The sequence below is a fragment of the Rattus norvegicus genome, chromosome X, assembly GCF_021556685.1.
Source record: "Rattus norvegicus strain SHRSP/BbbUtx chromosome X, alternate assembly SHRSP_T2T, whole genome shotgun sequence".
NCBI lineage: Eukaryota > Metazoa > Chordata > Mammalia > Rodentia > Muridae > Rattus > Rattus norvegicus.
The window spans coordinates 142,485,743-142,507,831 of NC_141554.1; the positions used below are offsets into that span (position 1 = coordinate 142,485,743).

Sequence of the window (22,089 nt, forward strand, 5' to 3'; positions counted from 1 at the left end):
ACAAAACAAAAGGAAACTAAACAAAACAACAGGAAAAAAGAGAAACTGATTGATAACATATAAAATATTTTTAAAATGCACTAGCCACTGTTACCTTTAGAATCCTATATAGTGTGTGTGTGTGGCGTGTGTGTGTACGAGTGTGTGTGTTTGTATGCAAGAGAGAGAGACAAATAGAGAGAGAGACAGTGAGAGACACGTAGAAGACAAAGAGAGACAGAGAGAGACAGAGACAAAGACAGAGAGAGAGAGAGAGAGAGAGAGAGAGAGAGAGAGAGAGAGAGAGAGAGAGAGAGAGAATATGTTAGGAATACCATTCTTATTTTATGTTGTCTTTTTTTCCTTGGTGGGGGGAACCAAACCCAAGGCCTTCTGCTTGCTAGGCAAACGCTCCACCACTGAGCTAAATCCACAACCCTCCATTTCTATTTTACATAAAGATACATTTTATAATTTGCAGCAAACATTTTTTCTAGTGCTTGAGTACAGATGCCAGAACTCATGTTCAATGGGTACAACATGTAAATTGGGCTTTATTTACTAGTTGAAGTAAAGATCTTTTGGGATATATGCTTAGATTAATGATTGTATGGCTTAAGGAGAGAAGCAGACCACCAGAGCTGGACTGAGGACAAAATATTAAGTCTATACCTGGCCTGGCAGAAGTGAAGATATTCTGAAAGGATACTTGTGTCTCTCAGTCTGACTATCAGGCTGTTGAAACAATGGACTACCCCAAAATGGGAATTTTCCCAGGAATCCCATGCCGAGAGAAGAAAATGGTCCCATCCAAAGTGAGATGTCATCTTTAAGCAAGGCATTTCAAAATTCCATCGATTTGGCAGCCCACCTCACAGGATAAGACTGAAGCCCAGACAGTGAAGGTCAGAATATGCAGGGTCAAATCTTGACTGGGACTTCTTAGATTCATTTACCTTGAGACTTGTATCTAAACTTAGATCTCTCTTCCAGGCCCTGAAAATGGACCTGGGGGGATACCTTTAGATATCTTTGTCCCACTTCCCAATGTGGCTCCACTAAATAAATCATTTTGTTCTACTTTTAAGTTGGTTCTTTGAATCGGCTTATTTCAAGATGGTTAGCTGGACCTGACTTGAACCACAGCTTGTAACTCCCAAATTAGATATCAGTCCCTAACAAATCCTCTTTAAAGCACAGGATACAAAAAACTTTCACCCCTGGAGATTCCAGATATCTGCTCTTGCGTAGGAAAGGCATCCTGCTTTATTTTGATTTGTTCTCCAGGTCCATAGCACAGGTCAGAGACCAGAGAAAGGGTTACTCTGCTGGAGAAGCCCATATGGTCAACATTTGCTGCCTGGCACAGGCCTATCTATGAGAGTTAGAGGCAACCCTTCATACTTGACCAGTTAGAAACAATTTGTAGCCAATTGAAATGATTTTTTCTGTTCATACTAAGCTATTTGTGGACTCAAGTGTAGTCCTGAGCAGTTTGATCAATGAACTTTTAAAGGCAAGCAGGAGACTTCCTTTAGCCTACATTGCAGATAGATTTTTGGGTAACACAATTGGCATGAGAACAGAAGCCACTATACTCCCCCCATGAAGACAAAACTTTATTATTTTGCAGGAATCCCCACCTTTCACTTTCTGTTGAAACAAAAGCTTCACTTCTCCCCCAATGCATCACAGTTCCTGACTTCCATTCTGAAGTTAGCACAGCCTTAAAAGAATTGGGATGGCAGTCCTTTCTAAAATCCAGTGTTTCTCAGCAGCTCCGCTGCCTGTCTCGTCGACAATTTAAAAAGTTAAAGTCAATAAAGCAAGCATTATTTAATCTGTCTCTGGGAGACCCTATATCCCCCTTCTGTTTAGTAAGCATTTCCTTTCCAGTCCTGTTACATCTCTACAAAATTGTTTGTCCTGTAGGATTGTAAGATATCCAGGGAATATCTTTTGTCTTATCACATTCAACAATTGTTGTATTTAACTGGATACCTGATGCCGGCGTAGTATCAGTTTTAACCGGTAAAGGTATTCCTAAAATTCCCATCACTTGTAATAAATATGTTATTACAAATCCAGCCTTTTCAGAGCTTAAGGCAGAACTCACTGGAATCTTGAATACAGCACAATTGTATGATACACATACTTTAGTTTTCCAAATCTGCAAAATATAGCACAGCTCTTTGTCAAATCTCATTTCTCTGGTTACCTTAAGGGTTACTTCTGGCAGGTAATAGAACTAGATTATATACAGTACAAGTAGAACAATGTTTTTGTAATTTCTTTGGCATTTTGCCAAGTAATATGAGTTTTTTCCCTAAAGTTTTACTATTCACATGACGTCTTTTATAAAATTTGAAGCCTCTAATATACTTCCTATTAATAACTGATCTAGTTCATTTCCTAGTGCTGATGGTCCTCACACACCTGTTTGAGGTTGTATGTATATGTATTATTGGATAATGTATGTTTCAAATTTCATGTTGTGTAATAGCAAAGAATCATCTGGAATAGGTTCAGCAGATTGTGTGTGCAAATCAACTCCCTCCATATTGAGAGTCAGTAAATATATTAAGAGATGCTGGAAAGCCTAATGAACCATGAGAATATCATATAGTTCTGATTTGTGAACTGAAGCATGTGCACTTTGTACTATTTTGCTTATATTTCTCATTTTTTCTCCATCTTCAGTAACTTCAGTATTTCTTATTTACATTTCAAGTTTTTTGCTTCCAAATCTGTTGAGAGCGATGCCCTTGAAGCCCTCCATTGTTGATGTTATTACTATGGTTAGAATTAGGTATGACTGGGTTCATCCCCAGCCAGCTGTAGAAGACTAACACAAATCTGGTGGTCAAAATGAATAATAATAAGATAAAGACACCCTGTTGGCTAATAGACATGACAAACCTGTGACTTTTCTAACAACTTGTCAACATCAGCCTACTCCCTGACCACACGGATATTGTGTCCTTGGCCTGCGTAAATGTTTCTTACTTCCCCCCTCCCTCTGTTACCCATGTTATGGTATAAATTCAGCCTTGGGGAAAAATAAAGTTGTCCCCTTGATCAGACTCTTGTCTTGGCGTCCTTCTTCGAGTCCCTTGTCCCCCATTCTATTCCAGGTACCCTCAGAACCCGTCACTTACATAAATGGATTCAGTGGTATTTATTTATTTATATTGGATATATATATATATATATATATATATATATATATAGATATATATTGCATTTCCAATGCTATCACCGTTCCTGATTTCCCCTCTGGAAATCCACTATCCCATCATCCCTTCCCCTGCTTATATGAAGGTCCCTCCCACTCCCTCTCTACGTCCTTGCCCTGGCATTTCTTAACACTGGGGCATCGATTCTTTTCAGGACCTAGGGCTTTTCCTCCCATTGATGTCAGAGAATGCCATCCTCTGCTACATATGTGGCTGGAGCAATGGATCCCTCCATGTGTACTCTCTGGTTGGTGGTTTGGTCCCTGGGAGCTCTAGGTGGTCTGGTTGGTTGGTATTGTTGTTCTTCCTATGAAACCCCTTCAGCTCCTTCAATCCTTTCTTTAACTTCTCCATTGGGGACCCTGTTCTCAATCCAATGGTTGACTATGAGCATATGCCTCTGTATCTGTCATGCTCTGGCAGAGCCTCTCAGGAGACAGCTATATCAGGCTCATGTCAGCAAGCACTTCTTGGCATCTGCAATAGTGTCTGGGTTTGGTATCTATATATGGGATGGATTCCCAGGTAGGGCAGTCTCTGGATGGCCATTCCTTCGGTCTCTACTCCACACTTTCTCTCTGTATTTCCTCCCTTGAGTATTTTGTTTCCCTTTCTAAGAAGGACTGAAACATCCACACTTTGGTCTTCCTTCTTCTTGAGCTTCATGTGGTCTGTGACTTGTATCTTGGGAATTCCGAGATTTGGGGCTAATATTCACTTCTCAGTGAGTACATACACTATGTGTGTTATTTTGTGACTGGGTTACCTCACTCAGGATGATATTTTCTATTTGCATCCATTTGCCTAAGAATTTTATGTAGTCTTTGCTTTTAATAGCTGAGCAGTACTCCTTTGTGTAAATTTACTACATCTTCTGTGTACATTCCTCCACTGAAGAACATCTGGGTTCTTTCCAGCTTCTGGCTATTATAATAAATTTCAATTGTTATTCCCTTTCCTGGTTTCGGGGCCAACATCCCTCTAACCCCTGACCTTCCAATTCTATATGGGTGTTCTCCTCCCCATGCCCCCCATCACTGCCCTCCACCCAACAATCCCATTCACTGGGGGTTCAGTCTTGGCAGGACCAAGGGCTTCCCCTTCCACTGGTGCTCTTACTAGGCTATTCATTGCTACCTATGAGTTCAGAGTCCAGGGTCAGTCCATGTATAGTCTTTAGGTAGTGGCTTAGTCCCTGGAAGCTCTGGTTGCTTGGCATTGTTGTACATATGGGGTCTCGAGCCCCTTCAAGCTCTTCCAGTTCTTTCTCTGATTCCTTCAATGGGGGTTCCGTTCTCAGTTCAGTGTTTTGCTGCTGGCATTCACCTACATATTTGCCTAATTCTGGCTGTGTCTCTCAGGAGAGATCTACATCCGGCTCCTGTCAGCCTGTACTTCTTTGCTTCATCCATCTTATCTAGTTTGGTGGCTGTTCATGTATGGGCCACATGTGGGGCAGGCTCTGAATGGGTGTTCCTTCTGCCTCTGTTCTAAACTTTGCCTCCCTATTCCCTCCCAAAGCTATGCTTGTTCCCCTTTTAAAGGAGGAGTGAAGCACCCGCATTTTGGTCATCTGTCTTGAGTTTCAAGTGTTCTGTGCATCTAGGGTAATTCAAGCATTTGGGCTAATATCCACTTATCAATGAGTGCATACTATGTGTGTTTTTCTGTGATTGGGTTACCTCACTCAGGATGATATTTTCCAGTTCCATCCATTTGCCTACAAATTTCATAAAGTCATTTTTGATGATAGCTGAGTAGTATTCCATTGTGTAGATATACCATATTTTCTGTATCCCTTCCACTGTTGAAGGGCATCTGGGTTCTGGCTATTATAAATAAGGCTGCTATGAACATAGTTGATCATCTGTCTTTGTTATATGTTGGGCATCTTTTGGGTATAAGTCCAAGAGAGGTATCGATGTGTCCTCAGGTAGTTCAATGTCCAATTTTCTGAGGAACCTCCAGACGGATTTCAAGAATTTTTGTACCGGTCGGCAATATTGCTGACACTTAACCACCCATTCCTGATATATTGGCATCAATAAAAAGAGAGGAGCTTTAGGGAATGTATCCGCAGTGTCAAATCAGCTAGTGTATGCTGACTGGTTGGTATTGTATGCACCTGGTTGGGGATCCAGTGTCTAAGAGATCCTGAAGCTCCAGGTTAGTTGAGATTGCTGGTCTTCCTATGAGGTCACCCTCTTCCTCAGCTTGTTCCAGCCTCTCCCTAATTCAATTAAAGGGGTTTGTAGCTTCTCTCCAATGGTTGTGTGTAAGTATCTGCATCTCTTTCAGCTGTTTGTTGGACCTCTCAGAGGGCAGCCATGCCAGGCTTCTGTCTGTCCATAGTATCAGAATCTTTAAGAGTTTCATGAGATGAGTTTCTTAAATAGGCTTATTTGGCACTTCAGTCCAGTTAGGGGTGTGTGTGTGTGTGTGTGTGTGTGTGTGTGTGTGTGTGTAAAATAAAACAGGAGAAAAGGTATAAGAAGCTAGTTTAGTCACAACAAGAGGGAATATGTAACCAAACATGAGGCCTATTTATGAGAAAGTCTTAGCCTCAGTGGATATTGTCAGGGTATATCTTACCAGAAGATTGGCCAAGGGTAAAAAGTTGGACCAGTTTTAAGCCAGTTCCAGAACTAATTTAGAAACAATGGGCTTAATAGTATGGTTCTTGTGTTGAACCTGTCCAGATCTCTGAGGTCAGTAGGTGCAATGAAACTTCGAGGTTACACTGAAAGGATTACTGACCATTTGAGGTATAAACAAGGTGAGGAAATGTCCATTATCTGATCCAATGTATAGGGGAGGCACAACCACAGGGATGGACGTAAAAAGAGTCTTGGCTATTGCCAGAGCTATCTCCATATAGGTAGCCACCTACTACAAGAAGGTGGCCACAGATATTTATACTGAATTTGAGGAGGCTTCATCTTTCCAATGTTGACTTCCCTTTTTCACCAGAGGCTACTCACTTCAGACACATATCAAAAACTCCTTTTACCCTTGTCTTGGATTGATTTGTGCACAGCAGAGAGATTGAAAGGAAGCCTGGAGAGATGTAGAATCTTGTGTCTGGAAAATAACTAACTCAGCCAGTCTGGTGATGGCAAAATGGGTAGTCTGGTGCAGTTGATATATCAAGAGGCATCCAAGAACCTCAGGGAGAATAATTCTTGAGTCTGACAAAACAGATCCTGCTTTGCATCCTAGAAGCAATCTTTACTTTTAACTTCCATGGAGCAGATGTGTTGGGAAAGGGTCTCTGGGTTAGGAAAACTAATTGGAAAGACAGAAAGGAGCTCCTTAACCATCTCTGCTGCCTGTCGAGCTCTCTAATCTTCCTTGGACTTCAGATATGTTACAGTCTGATGCCCTTTGTCATGGATAACAGCCACCTATTTAGGGAGCCAGAGTTTTTCAAGGATAACTAGGATTTTTTCTGTCAGTTTCCAGTTTTCCTGATAGCAGTTACTAACCCGCAGTCCTTATAAATCATAGCATGGACATGAAGGGTATCAAAAGCATACCATCTATGTGTATGAAATGTTCATTTCCCGCTCTAAGTCATAGCAGTCATGTCTGCCTTTTAGTCTGATGTGTCCTGTGATAAGGCTTGTGCCCTTGTGTAGCCTATTGGGTAGTTAGTTAGTGTTGCTTTAGTTCTCCTGGCTCCATTGATAACTAGGCTGCTTCCGTCAGTAAAGGGATCAGCCTCTGCCTGAGGCAGGAGTGTGTCCTGGAGATCTGGACAACTGCCCTGAAAAGTTTCCAGAGAGGCCTCCCAGTTATGTAATGTGGAATATTCTGGTCTCTTTGAAAACTCAGTTGTATCTTGGGATGTTTTTCTGGAAACCGTCTTATGAAAGGATGTTTTAACTAAAGCAGACATGTTGGAGAATGTTTTTCTGAGAACAGACACATGGTATGTTCCTAGAGGCTGCCTGGAGAAAGGGCACGTGATATTTTGCTAGAGCAGATACTTGAGAGCACATAAGAAGTTTGAAAGTGAATACATAGAATCCAACAGATAGTGTGATACTTCGTGGTATTGGTTCACCTTGCCACTCTTTGCTGATTATTGTTTGTCATGACTTTGTAGAGAGAAGTGCCCCAAAGAATTCCTTGTCGTGTAAATTCAGGTGGCCTCTTGCTACTTCCACAGACTCAGATGTTTTGCTGGTTTGTGAATGGTGTTTGCGAGTGGTTCGACCTACTGCTGCCGATTCATGTCAACTAAACTGAACTGAACTGGTAGTATCCTGAGAACACAGATTGGATTCGCCCCCAAAGAACTGTTCCACACCCCATTTTGCCTTATTACACTTTGCTATCCACTATGTCTGGTGCGTGGTGAACTAAAAGGGAGGTTAAAGCATTACAGGAGGTTTTTCAAGATATAAGCCTGCAGTCTTGGAGGGGACCTCAGGGTCCTGATAACATCAGGTATCAATATACAGAGTTGAGATTCTGTTCACCATGAAACGAGAGAGAGAGAGAGAGAGAGAGAGAGAGAGAGAGAGAGAGAGAGAGAGAGAGAGAGCTAATCAAGCACCAGACTCCAGACTCTATGTGGGCATTTGACACCCAGTGCCCATTTGACCCTCTTAGAAGTGTTTCCAAAACATGGAGAACCCGTAAAGTCAGGTACTGGCCCAGGGTGAGCTTGTCAGCTTCCCTCCCTCATATTGTGGCCTGAGTTAGGAGACCTGTGTTTGGCAAAGCCTGAGCCTTTTTCAGGCAGATGTTATATCCCTATGTCTAGAGCAGTTAGAGCAAGGCCTTTGTGCCTTTCACACAGGTGGTTGTGTTGATTGCTGCGAATAGATCATCCCTGTAGTGGAGCTGAGTTGAATCTAGGTGTTAAGGATTTTTGTTAACTCTTTTACAAAATGTGTAGGGGAAATTTTGAACCTTTAGGAGAGTCCTGTCCAGTTTAGCTGACTAGATTCAATGGACATTGGATCAGTCATTCAAAGGCAAAGATGGATTCTCTAGTGCCAGCAAACTGGAAAAGAAAGCATCCTTAAGATCCAGCACTGAACTCAATAGACCAAGACAGGGAGCCACAGGCATGATTGAGGACTATCAGCTCACACCTGAAAGGATAGCTTGGAAGTCTCAGCTTGTCCAGATCTCTGTCTAGGCAGAGAAAATTAGACACCTTCATCACCTTACTCCTCAAGGAACTAAAATTTCCCTTGCACCTGCCTACCAATTCAGCTGAAATATCAGCTGAAGAACACTTCCCAGTTCTTCTAGACTCCAAAGTAGAAACAAATCCAGATCTAGGGATTCCTCTCGCCAAGACCCACTTCACTTCTGTCTTCTTTCACAAAGGACCAGGCCTCTGAAAGAGAACCACAAAGAAGAACAACAGAAGACACAAGAAGACAAGATGAAAGCCCTCACATGATGGTTGAACAAGGCGGGGAAAAAAATAGGAGGACAAGAATGCCAAAAGCAGGCAAGGGAGACAGAGACAAACCTGCTCCCGTTGTTAGGCCTCCTACAGAAATGTCAAGCTCTCAACCATCACATAAATGCTGAGGACCTGATGCAGACGCACACAAGCCCTGTGCTCATTGCTTTCATCCCTGTGACTCCATATGTGCCCTGCTCAGTTGATTCAGTGGGCTGTGTTCTCTTCCTGTCCCCAATCGCCTTTGACTCTTATATTCTTGTTATCTTTCCTTTGCCACTTCCATGGGCTTCCCTGAGTTCTGAGAGGAGGAATCCTATGCAGATCTGTAAATAATTCTCTCTCCACATGTTTCACTGTGATCTCTGCATCTTCTCCCATTTGCTGCTATAAGAGGTCAGTCTGAGGATTCTGACTGTGCAGGACCTCAATCTACGTGTATAGCAAAATATCACCAAGATAATTTTATTTATTTATTTATTTATTTATTTATTTATTTATTTATTTATTTATTGCCTGAATCTCTTGTTTTGTTCTACCCAAGGTCTCTCTGCTATCCAGTCTTCTATTCCTGGCAATCACGATAGTGTAGGGCATGAGCTCCCAATTGTAGAAGGGGTCTCAAGTTAAAGCAGTTGACCACTACCATAAATTCAATGGCAACCATTGCCTCCTTGCAGGCAGATTGTAGATTGAAGGTTTTGCTGCCAGCTTGGTGTCTGAGTTTCTCTTTCAGTAGCCTGCCGAGTACCTCCCTGAACCAAAGAGACTAGAACATAGAAGTGAAGGGTCTGTACAGACACCAGGTTGTCTTTCCTATGTTCATGACCTGTGTAGATGTTGTCCTCTGTAATGGGGTCACCACTGAGCATTTTTGGAAAGTGGTCCTCTGTCCTAGCATTAGCTTGGGCCATTTGAGGATCTCAAAAAGATCCCCTTGACCTAAATTTCAACTGAATGAAATCCTAGCCCATCACTGGAAGCCTTGCCTAAGTACAACAGATGGTCAGTTCAGGCTCCATATCCTCCCAGAGTACGGTCCCTGGTCCCTGTCATTGATTACCACAATTTCCACTGTGCTAGGTTTCTACACTCCTCAACTTTCCTCCAATTCCACCTGACTCTCCCTGCACTCTCTCCCTCTATGCCTTCCCTACAAGCCAATCCCTCATGCTCCTGTCCCCACCACCTCCCAGTACACCCAAAATCTATTCAATTTTCCCTTCCCAGGAAGATGCTCGCCTACACTGCTACTCTCCTCTTTATCTAAGATCTCTGGATCTGAAGACTATCATTTACTTAATAGTTAATATCCATTTATAGGGGAATATATACCATTTTGTCTTTGTTGGTCTGGGTTAACTCACTCAGGATGATTTTTTTCTAGTTGGATCCATTTACCTCCCAATTTCATGATGTCATATTTAAACAGCTAAATAATACTCCATTGTGTAAATGTACCCTATCTTCCTTATCCATTCTTTAGTTGGGGGACATCTAGGCTGTTTCCTGATTCTGTTATGTATAAAGCCACAATGAACATAGGTGAGCATGTTTTCTTGTGTTAGGATGAAGCATCCTTTGGGAGTATGCCAAACTGTGGCATAGCTGGGTCTTGAGGTAGGCAGATTCCCGATATTCTGAGGAAGCACCATATTGATTTTGATAGTGGCCATACAAAATTGCTGTCTCGCCAGAAATGAATAATTGTTCCCACTGCTTCACATCCTTGCCAGCATGAGCTGTCAGTCAGTTCTGTGTCTGTTCTTAGCCATTCTGACTAATGTAACATAGAATCTTAAAGTGGGGACAGCCAGGTTCCCCTAAGGAAGAACCTTAATACAATATCTAAGAGTTTTACAGTTTGCCTTTCTGGAGAGATTCTGTAGAGGAACCAATGGCCTTTTACCAGGGTAACTCTACTGTGAGGGAAGGAAAGACTTCTTGGGTCTACTGGATGCTGATTTTCAATTGAGAATGATTCCAGGAGACGGCAAGAAATACTGTGGCCTCTAGTTAAAGTATGGGCTTAATGAAATAATTAATTAATGGAATTTCAATGTAATATGACTCATAGTATGTCCAGGTGTTTCCTGAACTCATCCCATGGTTACTTCCTCAGTACTAAAATGTATAATTGGGATAGATAAACACAGATTTTTCATACTTGGGTTTGAGAGAGTTAAACTTTAGTTCCTCAAGTGTCCATTTCCTCACAATATAGACATCCTCTACTGTCTTAGTGACTGTGCTACTGTTCTGAAGAGAAACCATGACCATGGCATCTGTAACAAAGAAAAGCATCCACTGGGCCTTGCAGAAGCTCGGTCAGGTTCATAATCATGATGTCAAGGACTATGGTGCCATGAAGGCACACATGACAACTTCAGTTATTGTTAAACACGATTTGGGTACATTTTATACATCATAGACTATTTCCCACATAGAATTGGCTTCGTATTTTTCTAAGAACACAAAGGAGGGTATACATGCAAAATGGGGTTCTTGAAGACTTTCCTTCAAGAACAACTCGTCGTGTTGTGTTGTGTTGTGCACACAGCCGTAGAACTAGTTATTTGGAGGGCTGAAATGTGAAGCTCAGTTGAGGCCTGGAGGTCGATCTGATATGGGAAACACCATTTGACTCTGTCTCCAAAACAAGAAAAGACAAAAATCCACAAAACATAATACAATGCTCAATTTAACATCCATAACAATATTTTGTATCTTTTAAGAATGGTAAAAATATTCTGAAGCCGAAACTGAAATTCAAATAATCTTTATTTGTGATATAATATTTACAACCATAGAGAAACAGTTCATATTACAATAAGCCTTGCTACAGAGGAATGGCTGCAAGTCACATGACATTTTAGATTTCATTTGAACAGTTCATTTCATTAATACAGATTTGTAAATGCTCTTGAGAATTTTCAATCTTTTGCTGTTGCTTTTTCATTAAAAACAAGGTAGCAAATGTGCTCAATTGTGAGATCCAGGCAATATCAATTTTGTCAAATTAAAAATTAAAAACCATGGGTACTTTGCAGGCTGAGGTTACGCCCAGAAATGGGAGACCAGCCTGGGTCACATGGCGAGCTCATGTCTCAAAAATAAAGCCAAGCAAAGCAAGGCAAATGCCAACATAACCTTCTATAATTGTTCTTTGTCTCTTTCATCATTGATTAGGGGTTTTCTGATGCTTAAATAAATGAACAAACAAACTAACTGATGTTCAATCATACATGAGAATTCACACTGTTGGAGAGAGAAATGTCACTAATTAAAAACCCAGGAGTTAAAATCTTGATACAGCAAAAGAGCTGCTTGTCATAGGCCTGCTTAGATTTCATTTAAACTTAAATTTGATGTAAGGAACTGTTTTTAGAGAACATTAGAATTCTATTGCAGCAAACAAGTTGAAGTGTTTGTTCTTCAAGGACTCCTCAGAATAGTATGGATAGAAGAGACTTTCGAATGTTTGCAATCTCGAGCTGCTGCTGTCTCATAGGAGAAAAGAAACATGGTGAATTGTTACTGTTGTGCAAATTTTACTAAATAAAACACTTTAATGTTTCTGCTCAATTATGTCATTTCTAGTTCAAAATATAACTTACAGTTTCTATCATTTGTTTCTTTTGATACTCAGCAATTTCCTTTTTCAATTCAAGGCATGAAGCACTTTTATCCTTTATGTTCGTCAAAAGCTAAAACACGAAAGACTGGTTCACTTATAATTCCTTTTAGTTTCTAAATTGCAAAATTCATTTTCACAAGTGAGAAAGTATTAGTATTCAAATAATTCTCATTATTTATTCCAATTTTTAAAAACATTACAAATAATAAAAGAATTAAAGATAATGAATTGAAATATAGCAGACACATGTACAATGTCATTAAAGGGATGAAATTAGCATATTTCCCCAAAACAAAGGATCAATTAAATTTTGAAGTCTAAATGGAGCAAAATCATGCAGAGTTTCACATGATTTCTTGGTACTCTTGAAAGTCAGGAAGGATAGAAATCTAGAGATAAGCCTGAGGAACACAGGGAATCTCTGGCTCAAAGAAGAGACAAAAAAAGATATGTGAATAAAAACTACAATATCCCATCAGCAAGATAATTTTATAAATTTCTAGAAAGTTTCAATCATCTGGGCAGAATGGTTATGTAACATGGATTTAATAAAGGAAAAATAATCTGTACTGTGAAATCTGTTTAACTTATGTAAATTAAAATTACATTGCTAAACTATATGTAGTGGTGCATAATTTAATTCATAGCACTTGGAAGGCCAAGGCACACGAATCTCTTGAGTTCAAGGCTGGATTGTGAGCTCAAGGCCTTCTTAGTTTATATAGTGAGGCCTGTCTCAAAAAAACCTCACATTTAGCAATTCATTGGTTTTTACCTTTAAAAAAATCACACATGTGCACTATTTTTAAAAGGCAGGGTTATACTATAGTACTTTAGTTAAGGCTGTATAATACTATCACTATACACCTGTACCATCCCATGTGGTTAGAAGAAATAAGTTTTAGACCATTAACATGCATTAATAAAATACGGACCCACTTGCTACTACCCCAAAGAGTACTACACTTAGTGCTGTGAAGAAACATCTTCTTCTTCATCATCTTCACCATCATCATCATCATAAACGACATTTCCATCACCACCATCATCAACAACAACATCATCATCACCATCATGATCATCAACAACAACATGATCATCATAACCATCAGCATCATCAACAAGAACAACATCATCATCACCATCATCATCATCAACAACGAAAACATCATCATCAAAAACAACAACATTAACTCCATCATCATCAACAACAGCAAAATCATCATCACCATCATCATCATCAACATCAACAAATCATCATCACCATCATCATCAACAATAAGAACAACATCATCATCACCATCATCATCATCAAGAACAACAACATCATCATCACCATCATCGAAGACATATGCTTTGTTTCTCTCCAGTAAGGAAAAGCACAAACAACAATGTTAATAAACTAAAATATAGACAGAAATGCTTCTTTCTGTATATACAAAGTACACATTGGTAAATGACTTGGGTGTAGTTTGCATATCAATAAGAAATCAATAGATGAGTGGAGATAATGGGTACATGTAGTAAATGAAACTTTAAGAAAGACTCAGTCACAGGGAATCTCTAAAGCCTAAGGCTACAAAATGAGAAATTACTGATAATTTGCTGGAAACAGAGATGTTAGAGAAAGACAGCATGGCAGACATAGGAAGGTTGGACTGACAGCACGAGATCAGTTAACACGTGTTCACAGTTCAAAGATGATGATGGTTAACAGGAGAAAAATGGACTCAGGTTAAGAGCCTTAGTGAGATAAATTTAGTGCTATACTGAGCCACTGCACGAAGAAACAAATGTGCTGTAGCTTGATTTGAGAACCTAAAAGACAAGGAAGAATTAAACATCACACCAATGTTCTTAATGGGAAATGGAACATTTCATAAGAATGTTTAGAAGAAAGGTTGACTGGTGTTTTATCAAACTCTGATACCAATTAAAATCCTGTTCAAAGGGAACATTAGAGCAGCCTGACAAGGCCTCTGCCTGCAAACACTGACAAATAACTTTTGTTTTCAGAAAAGGTATTTTAAATTGAAAACCCTTTAAATTCCTTATTAAACTATTTAATATGTAGACCCACATTTATGCTTGACTCTCCCTCTAAAAACATCCTCAACTGTCCAGTCTTTCGTGGCTTGACTTAAGTGTTGATCAGCTATCAATAAGATGCAGGAAAAGTACATTTCTAGGTAATTTCCTAGTTTCCTACCTTGAATAATCATCGTAAAACAGAACCCTAAAGCTACATGCAATATTTTCCTCAAACAATTCAAACAGACAAGCAGTTAAGATTTTAGATTAATAAAGTTTCACCAGCTTGCAAAAAAACATTGCAGGCTTCTTTTCTGAGGTGTTATGCTCCCTCGTGGGTAAGTACCTGTGTGTACTGTATAACCATCTGCATGATTAGTGTCATTCTCTGGTTCTGTTTAATTTTCTGCTGTATTAGTACCATTTGTTGTTGTTTGAAGATACTCTGCAGATATAAAAGAAAGCTTAAGTAACAAGAGTTTGGTAAAGGATTTTAGCTGTTCTTTAAGGATTCATAAATTATATACAGGGAAACACTAATTCTCTAAGCTAGGCTCGATCCTTAAAGAAAAATAATAATTCTATAGCAAAGTCAAAAGGAAGCATTTTAAAAGGAATACTTTTAACATTTTACTTTGACAGATATTTAAGTTTAAATAATTTAAAAATCGTTAATATGCAGTATAATGATCCACTAGTCACTAAATAGGAATTAGTAAACATTTAAGACAGAGTCAGCCTATGTTGCACATGCTGGCTGGAACTTGTCCCTATTCTTCCTCGGCCCCCCAAACATCAGACATTAACAGCATGCACATCCCAGTAAAAACAAGTGGGAAAGATCTATATTCAAGTAATAGCTTATTCTTTGATACCTCAATGTCTACATAAAATTGGTTTTTATACTCACTTGGACGTGGCTAAGTACCTTGGCTGGAAAACTGAAATCCAGCTAGTGTACCTAGGTAACATTTTCACCTGCTGATGGTCGTATTTCACTAAGTATACAGAAACAATACAAAGGAAACATAGAGTCTCTCCTTACCACCCTTTATCTGACTCTGCTCTCATTTCTCAGGGTCAGCATACCTGCTCTTTACCAAGTTCTTGTCACATGCCCATCGATGTCCCAACAATTCAGCTTTTATATCCTCTACTCTCTATTTTTGATTTGACTCTCCAGCCAGGCTAGTTGACACCAGGCTGCCATAACAGCTTCTGGCACTATGAGGCATGAGGATCACAGGGACAAGGCAATGCCTGAGGTATAGGTCAGCCTGGCAAAGTTAATGAACCCTGTCTCAAAAGCAAGAACTGTCTGAGGCTATAGCGTAGGGTTAAGAGATATTTCCTAGCTTGGATGAAACCCTGGGCTCTCATTTCGGGCCTCCAGAACAAAACGGGTGTGGTTCTGAGGGGTAAGAACAAAGTCAACAACTGAAGTATAGCTTGGTTTACTTCCACAGACCTATTATAACGTGAGCATCCTGATTCTACTGGAGTTTTTGTTATAAGAGATTATTTAGAAAGCTGAGAGTGATACCAACAATTAGGTTTTCTTGCTGTTTTTCAAATCTCTGCTTATCCAAATCCCATTGTTTAAACAGATCCATAAATTGCTGGTAATACATATTGTTAAGCTTTAGCCTGTAAAAAAGATAAGAATACATGCTTATATCTTATATCACTATGAAATATCAAAACAAAATTGAACTGTCATATTTATACTCTGAAAAAGAAATTAGTCATAACACTTCAAATATTCTGATGGGACCCCAAGAAATAAAATTGGGATTTTTTTTTTTTTTCGGAGCTGGGGACAGAACCCTGGGCCTTGCGCTTGCTAGGCAAGTGCTCTACCACTGAGCTAAATCTGCAACCCCAAAATTGGGATTTTTAAAGGTATTATTATACTTTTTCCAAAGCCCAGGACCCAATCTTTCACTTTGTACTTGATAGGCAACCACTTTACTACTGAGCTAAATCTCAGACACACGCCCACACACACACGCACACACACACATTTTTTATGAAAGTCAATTTCATTTCCACCAATTTTTTATTTTTTCTGCTGGTTCTAATAAGGAAGTAAGTTGTTTTTTCTGAGTCAGAATATTTCACTAAGCCCTCTGTCACAGCTAACTTTTAATACAAAGACTAATTGAGTTAGCTCAAATATACAAATGACTTAAGATATGCAATTAACTCTCCTCTACATTGTCTATACAGTTAACTAAAAGACATTTAATAGTGTACATGGCACCTACCACTTCCCTAATTAATATATTTCCAGAGTAAACATGAATTACTTTAAAAATAATAAGGAAGAAAATATAATCTTCACTGACTTCCAAGAAACACATGTCAGTTCTATGACAGCCTGGAATTATAACATTACTTGCTTACAGAATCAAGGTCAACATTTTCGCTGGAGATTCCAATACACAGGTAATAATATTTCCTAAGTCATTTGCACCAATATACAGTGAGAAATGATATAAACATGGCCCTAAAATTACCACCAAACTTACAATTGCTTTTGTTTGGTTTTCCAAACTTGTTTCATTTTATAGCTACTCTCCTTGGAAATCATTTGAGAGTACATTTGGATTCTTCTTCTTTTCTCAAGAAGAGAATTGTTCACATTCTCTGTATTGAAAATAAAGGGTAATATTAAAAGTATTCTATTGTTCCTAAACTTTCAAGCATAGACTGATATGGTTTATTAAAATATTGATGATACTCAAATATTAAATTGAGATATAGCATCAACATGCTACACAAAAAGTATCATATGTTTGATAGGTGGTGGTGGTGCACACCTTTATTTTATCGCAGCACTTGGAAAGCAGAAGTTAGTGGATCTCTGAGAGTTTCAGTCCATCCTAGTCTACAGAGTGAGTTCCAGCGCAGCCAGGGCTGAACAGAGAAACCCTGTCTTGAAAACCCAAACAACACACAAAGTTTCATATTTTAGAGTACTTAGAAATTTGCATTTGCAGACTAGGGATGCACAACCAGTGAGGTCAATGCAAATAAAACACACAAATCTCTGAAACCTGAAATATTTTTTGACCCATGTATTTTGCAGAAGAAATATCCATCTTCATCTCAGATCTGATTTTCCTAGTTGAGGATATTTCTAAAATCGAGACATTATACTAAACAACCCAGGAAATAAAACAAGAGGGTTGAGGTTATACGTTAAGTTATTCCCAAACACTTTGCTAAAAGGGAAATACTGTTATTCAAAAAATATTGTCCAGGTGAAATGATATAGTACACTACTGTACTGTGGTTGGCAGTCATGCTTTAACTAGAGAAATGATCTTCAAAGTCCAGTCTTAGAACTTGAGCTATAAAATACATGGAAATTCTTTTAAAAACAATCCCAGTCATCTTTAAATCTAACAGTAAGATAAGTGTATAAAGTAGGCTAAATAATCAAATATATATATATATATATATATATATATGAAAATAGGGGCTTTGGTCTGGGGAGATGCCTTAGTTGTTAAACTGCTTGTTGTGCAAAGCAGGAGAACGTGGGTTTGAACTTGTACCACACACATAAAAGCCAGGTGTGATGCTTCGTGTCCTGAAACACAGCACTTACGGGTAGAGATAGGCAGATCCCTGGGACTCTTGGCCATTCCGTCTCACTGAAATGATAGCTCAAGATACAGAAAAATACTGTCTCAAAAATAATAATTTGGAGGCTCTAGACAGTTGGCTCAGTTTTTAAGAACATTGGCAGCTCGAGCAGGGAACCTGGGTTCAGTTTTCAGCAACCACATGGTGCCTCATAACCACAGCAAAGGGGATCTAATGCCATCTTTAGGCCTTTGAGGGTACCAGGTAAGCACATATACCACATATACATGCAAACCATACATGCCACCCCCCACATACAATTGACAAATACATTCTAATTTCAAACTCTGACTGACATGTGCTCCAACATAATTGCCCATACATGTGCACACCTGCAAAACACACACACACACACACACACACACACACACACACACACTCACACACACACATGAAAAAGTAGCCCATGTAAGCAGCATGGATATAATTAAGAAAGAGTTGATAGCAATTTCAAAGAATGTTTCAGAAGGAATTCCATTTAATAGAGCAGTGCATAAAAATCCAGTACATCAAATAATGTTTATTAAACATGCATTCTACCATAAATAGGGACCGTTCAGTAACTAGAACAAATTTGGCTATTAACTACAATTATATACTTTCAGAACCCATAACCACAAATTCATGAAATAGTGTAGAAAACAAATTCTTTGTCATCACAAATAGAAAAATATGTCTCAGGGTTGGGGGTTTAGCTCAATGGTAGAGCGCTTGCCTAGCAAGCCCAAGGCCCTGGATTTGGTCCTCAGCTCCAAAAAAAAATGTCTTTGGGAAAAGTTCATGATATCAATAATTCCTACAAAAGAATCAATTGTTCTTAACTCCTTTTAAAAGAACACTGCTTCCCAAACTGGTTGTGGTGGCTCCTACCTGTAATTCTAGCAACCAGGAAGCTGACAGAGGAGATCTGTAGACTAGGCCTAGACTTGGCATCATAACAACTTCCAGAGCAGTTTGAACTCACAATTGACAGTAAGACCCCGCCTCAAAGCCAAGCAAGCAATATACAAAATAACAAAGACAAAACAAAAGAAACGATTAGAATGAGTTCACTCAATTGATAAACATAGTATTTAAACTTCTGTCCACAGAGATAAGAAGAGAAGGTCAGAGCTCAAGAAATAGAAGGTCATGGATGATCTACAATTATAGATGGTTGTGAGTCACCATGGGAATGCTGGGAACCAAGCAGAAAAAGATTCCTCAAGAGCCTCACATAATAAATGTTGGGAATGAAAGCTGAGGCACAGAAAGGCACAGAGACACTTCTGTGTACTATCCCTTAGTTTGTGAATAGAACGAAATGCAACACTGTCCCATTTGTTTTGTTTCTAAATTTCTAGTTGCCTCCAGGGTCCAAAAACAATCTTTTCACTTTTGTTTAAAGGATGGAAACGTTCACCTGTGAAATATTGTTTTAGAATCACAAAATTTCTGTAAAATTCTGTCCTAAGAAGGGACTAATTGTCAGTTAACATAGAATAAACATTGGCATTACTTTTACAAAAATTGGTATATGATTTTAAACACGTTTCTAAAGATAAAAATATCTCCAAAAATCATACCTCCAAATTTATGCAACATGCTGTGTATTTCATCCCTGTGAAGAAGGACAACAAAAAAATTAAAGCTGGAAATACAGATAACCGGTAGTGCATTTGACCACCACACACAGAACTTTACAAAGAACGTCCTTGTAATTGTTTATAATAAAGATATAATGTTTGGTTTGCAATAAAGTTCATAGTCATATAAAACACACGTTGGACAAACAACGTGAACTTGTATTATTTACATTTAACAATTCACACATGTATACCCCACACTGCTTTCTTCATAAACTCAAATCTAACTGAGACCCTTCTTCTGCCCAGCTGGTCCCACTCTCATTTTTATGGTTCTCCCCTGTCCTTTGGGCGTGTACATGTGAAGATGTCATGCTGGTGATCATATTGTCCCAGTCTCGTTGTGTCTGTGATCCCAAGGTCTCAAGGAAAACACGCTGGGCTTGAACTGGATACATAGCTGAGGATGACCTTGAATTCCTGATCTTCCTGCATCTACCTCTCCAGTGCAAGGATCAGACACTACTTTTGATGTACTCTATTGAACTGGCAAAAATTATTGGAAAATATTACCCCATATCTTCATCTGCTTCTATAGGAGGTGACTTATTCTCATCTTTGTCAAATGCTGGGTTCTTTTCTGTATTGACAAGGAGAAATGTAAACACAGTTGAAATTATGTTATATTAGTAATAGTTAATAAAATTCCTATAGATTTGCATTTCCCTGGAAGAATACCCCAGGTCAGTTTCTAGAGCAGCCTCAGAACTGAAATAATTCCTTTACAGGTTTTATAAAATAAATTCGCGATTCGCCAATATTTTATAGTAACAACATTTAAGTGTTCCTGGGGTAAAATCATAGCAAGTTATTATTTCACAACATACTGTGACTGCAGTGCCAAGAGAAGTTGTAGGCATTGCTAAACTCTAGGGTAGGAACATATAGATGTCGATAAAATTAGAAATGAAGTATATGAAAACCCTTAGGAAAGTTTTATTACACTTCAAGTGACTAGGTAAAAATCTAAGGAACTACAGGACCCATCAATGCCCAACATTGCATATGCTGTACCTTCAGAAAGAGCCTTCTCCAAAACATTTGTATCATCTTCTTCATCATCAAAGTCAAAAAGTATTAAGCGCTCCTCCATTGGTACTGTCATGACTTCCCTAAGATTCCTTCTTCTACTAGTAAGCACTCAGAGGTTTTCTTAGTTAAAAAAAAAGGGGTGGGGGGAAGAAAAATTTGAAATTATCTGAGTCCAAAGGAATCACTTAAGTAGATAAATTTAAATTGTCAGAAATCAAATAAATCTCTTAGTTTCATGAAAGATCATGCCTTGTCTTTTTTAAGATTTATCTATTTTTAAAGGGGTTGCTTGTCCCCTACTCTCCCTCTTTTGTTCCTTTTTTAAAAATAGATTTACTGAGACAGGCAGACAAGCCTGGGAAACCAGAAGAGACTGCTCCCTGCACACACATCTCGGACGCCAGAGGAAAAAGCCAAAGACCATCTGGAACCCTGGTGCACTGAAGCTCCCGGAAGGGGCGGAACAGGTCTTCCTTGTTACTGACGCTGCAGAGAGCCCGTGGGCAGCACCCCACGAGCGAACCTGAGCCTCGGGACCACAGGTAAGACCAAATTTTCTGCTGCAAGAAAGCTCCCTGGTGAGCTTGGGACACACAGAAGCAGAATTTCTCTAGGACCGGGCGCGTTCTGTGTTTACCGGAAGTCCCACACCCGCGGATCCCGGCCCGCAGCAGCTCTCTGCTCCCAGACCCCGTGGGAAAGAGACCTCACTGCCTGGTCAGGTGGGCACTCCTGAGGCTGCAGAGCGGAGGAGACCACCAACACTGCCCACCCCTGCCCACATCCCTGGCCCAAGAGGAAACTGAATAAGGCCTCTGGGCTCCCGTGGGGGAGGGCCCAGGAGCGGCAGGACCCCTGCCTGAGACACCGCCGGAACCTGAAAGAAACAGACCGGATAAACAGTTCTCTGCACCCAAATCCCGTGGGAGGGAGAGCTAAACCTTCAGAGAGGCAGACAAGCCTGGGAAACCAGAAGAGACTGCTCCCTGCACACACATCTCGGACGCCAGAGGAAAAAGCCAAAGACCATCTGGAACCCTGGTGCACTGAAGCTCCCGGAAGGGGCGGAACAGGTCTTCCTTGTTGCTGCCGCTGCAGAGAGCCCGTGGGCAGCACCCCACGAGCGAACTTGAGCCTCAGGACCACAGGTAAGACCAAATTTTCTGCAAGAAAGCTGCCTGGTGAACTCAAGACACAGGCCCACAGGAACAGCTGAAGACCTGTAGAGAGGAAAAACTACACACCCGAAAGCAGAACACTCTGTCCCCATAACTGACTGAAAGAGAGGAAAACAGGTCTACAGCACTCCTGACACACAGGCTTATAGGACAGTCTAGCCACTGTCAGAAATAGCAGAACAAAGTAACACTAGAGATAATCTGATGGCGAGAGGCAAGCGCAGGAACCCAAGCAACAGAAACCAAGACTACATGGCACCATCGGAGCCCAATTCTCCCATCAAAACAA

The 22,089-nt window shown here is 39.8% G+C and overlaps 1 protein-coding gene across 1 annotated transcript; it reads right to left on the reverse strand.

Annotated features, from left to right (window-relative positions):
- Positions 1-11,415: 11,415 nt before the first annotated feature.
- Positions 11,416-20,742, reverse strand: LOC120099192 (uncharacterized). The gene is made up of 8 exons (XM_087601032.1): positions 20,605-20,742; positions 20,104-20,170; positions 19,531-19,565; positions 16,843-16,960; positions 15,859-15,958; positions 14,658-14,756; positions 12,261-12,350; positions 11,416-12,143 (listed from the first exon to the last, which is right to left on the reverse strand). Exons 1-8 carry the CDS (start codon positions 20,693-20,695, stop codon positions 12,090-12,092), a joined length of 654 nt encoding a protein of 217 aa, XP_087457158.1. The 5' UTR covers positions 20,696-20,742; the 3' UTR covers positions 11,416-12,089.
- Positions 20,743-22,089: the final 1,347 nt, after the last annotated feature.

Coding starts and splice junctions, on each gene's coding strand:
- LOC120099192 (XM_087601032.1), bottom strand. CDS start 20,695: ATGACAGTACCAATGGAGGAGCGCTTAATACTTTTTGACTTTGATGAT. Junction 19,566..20,103: donor GAAGCAGATGAAGATATGGG/GTAATATTTTCC, acceptor CCTTCTTCACAG/GGATGAAATACACAGCATGT. Junction 12,144..12,260: donor AGAAACAAATGATAGAAACT/GTAAGTTATATT, acceptor CCTATGAGACAG/CAGCAGCTCGAGATTGCAAA.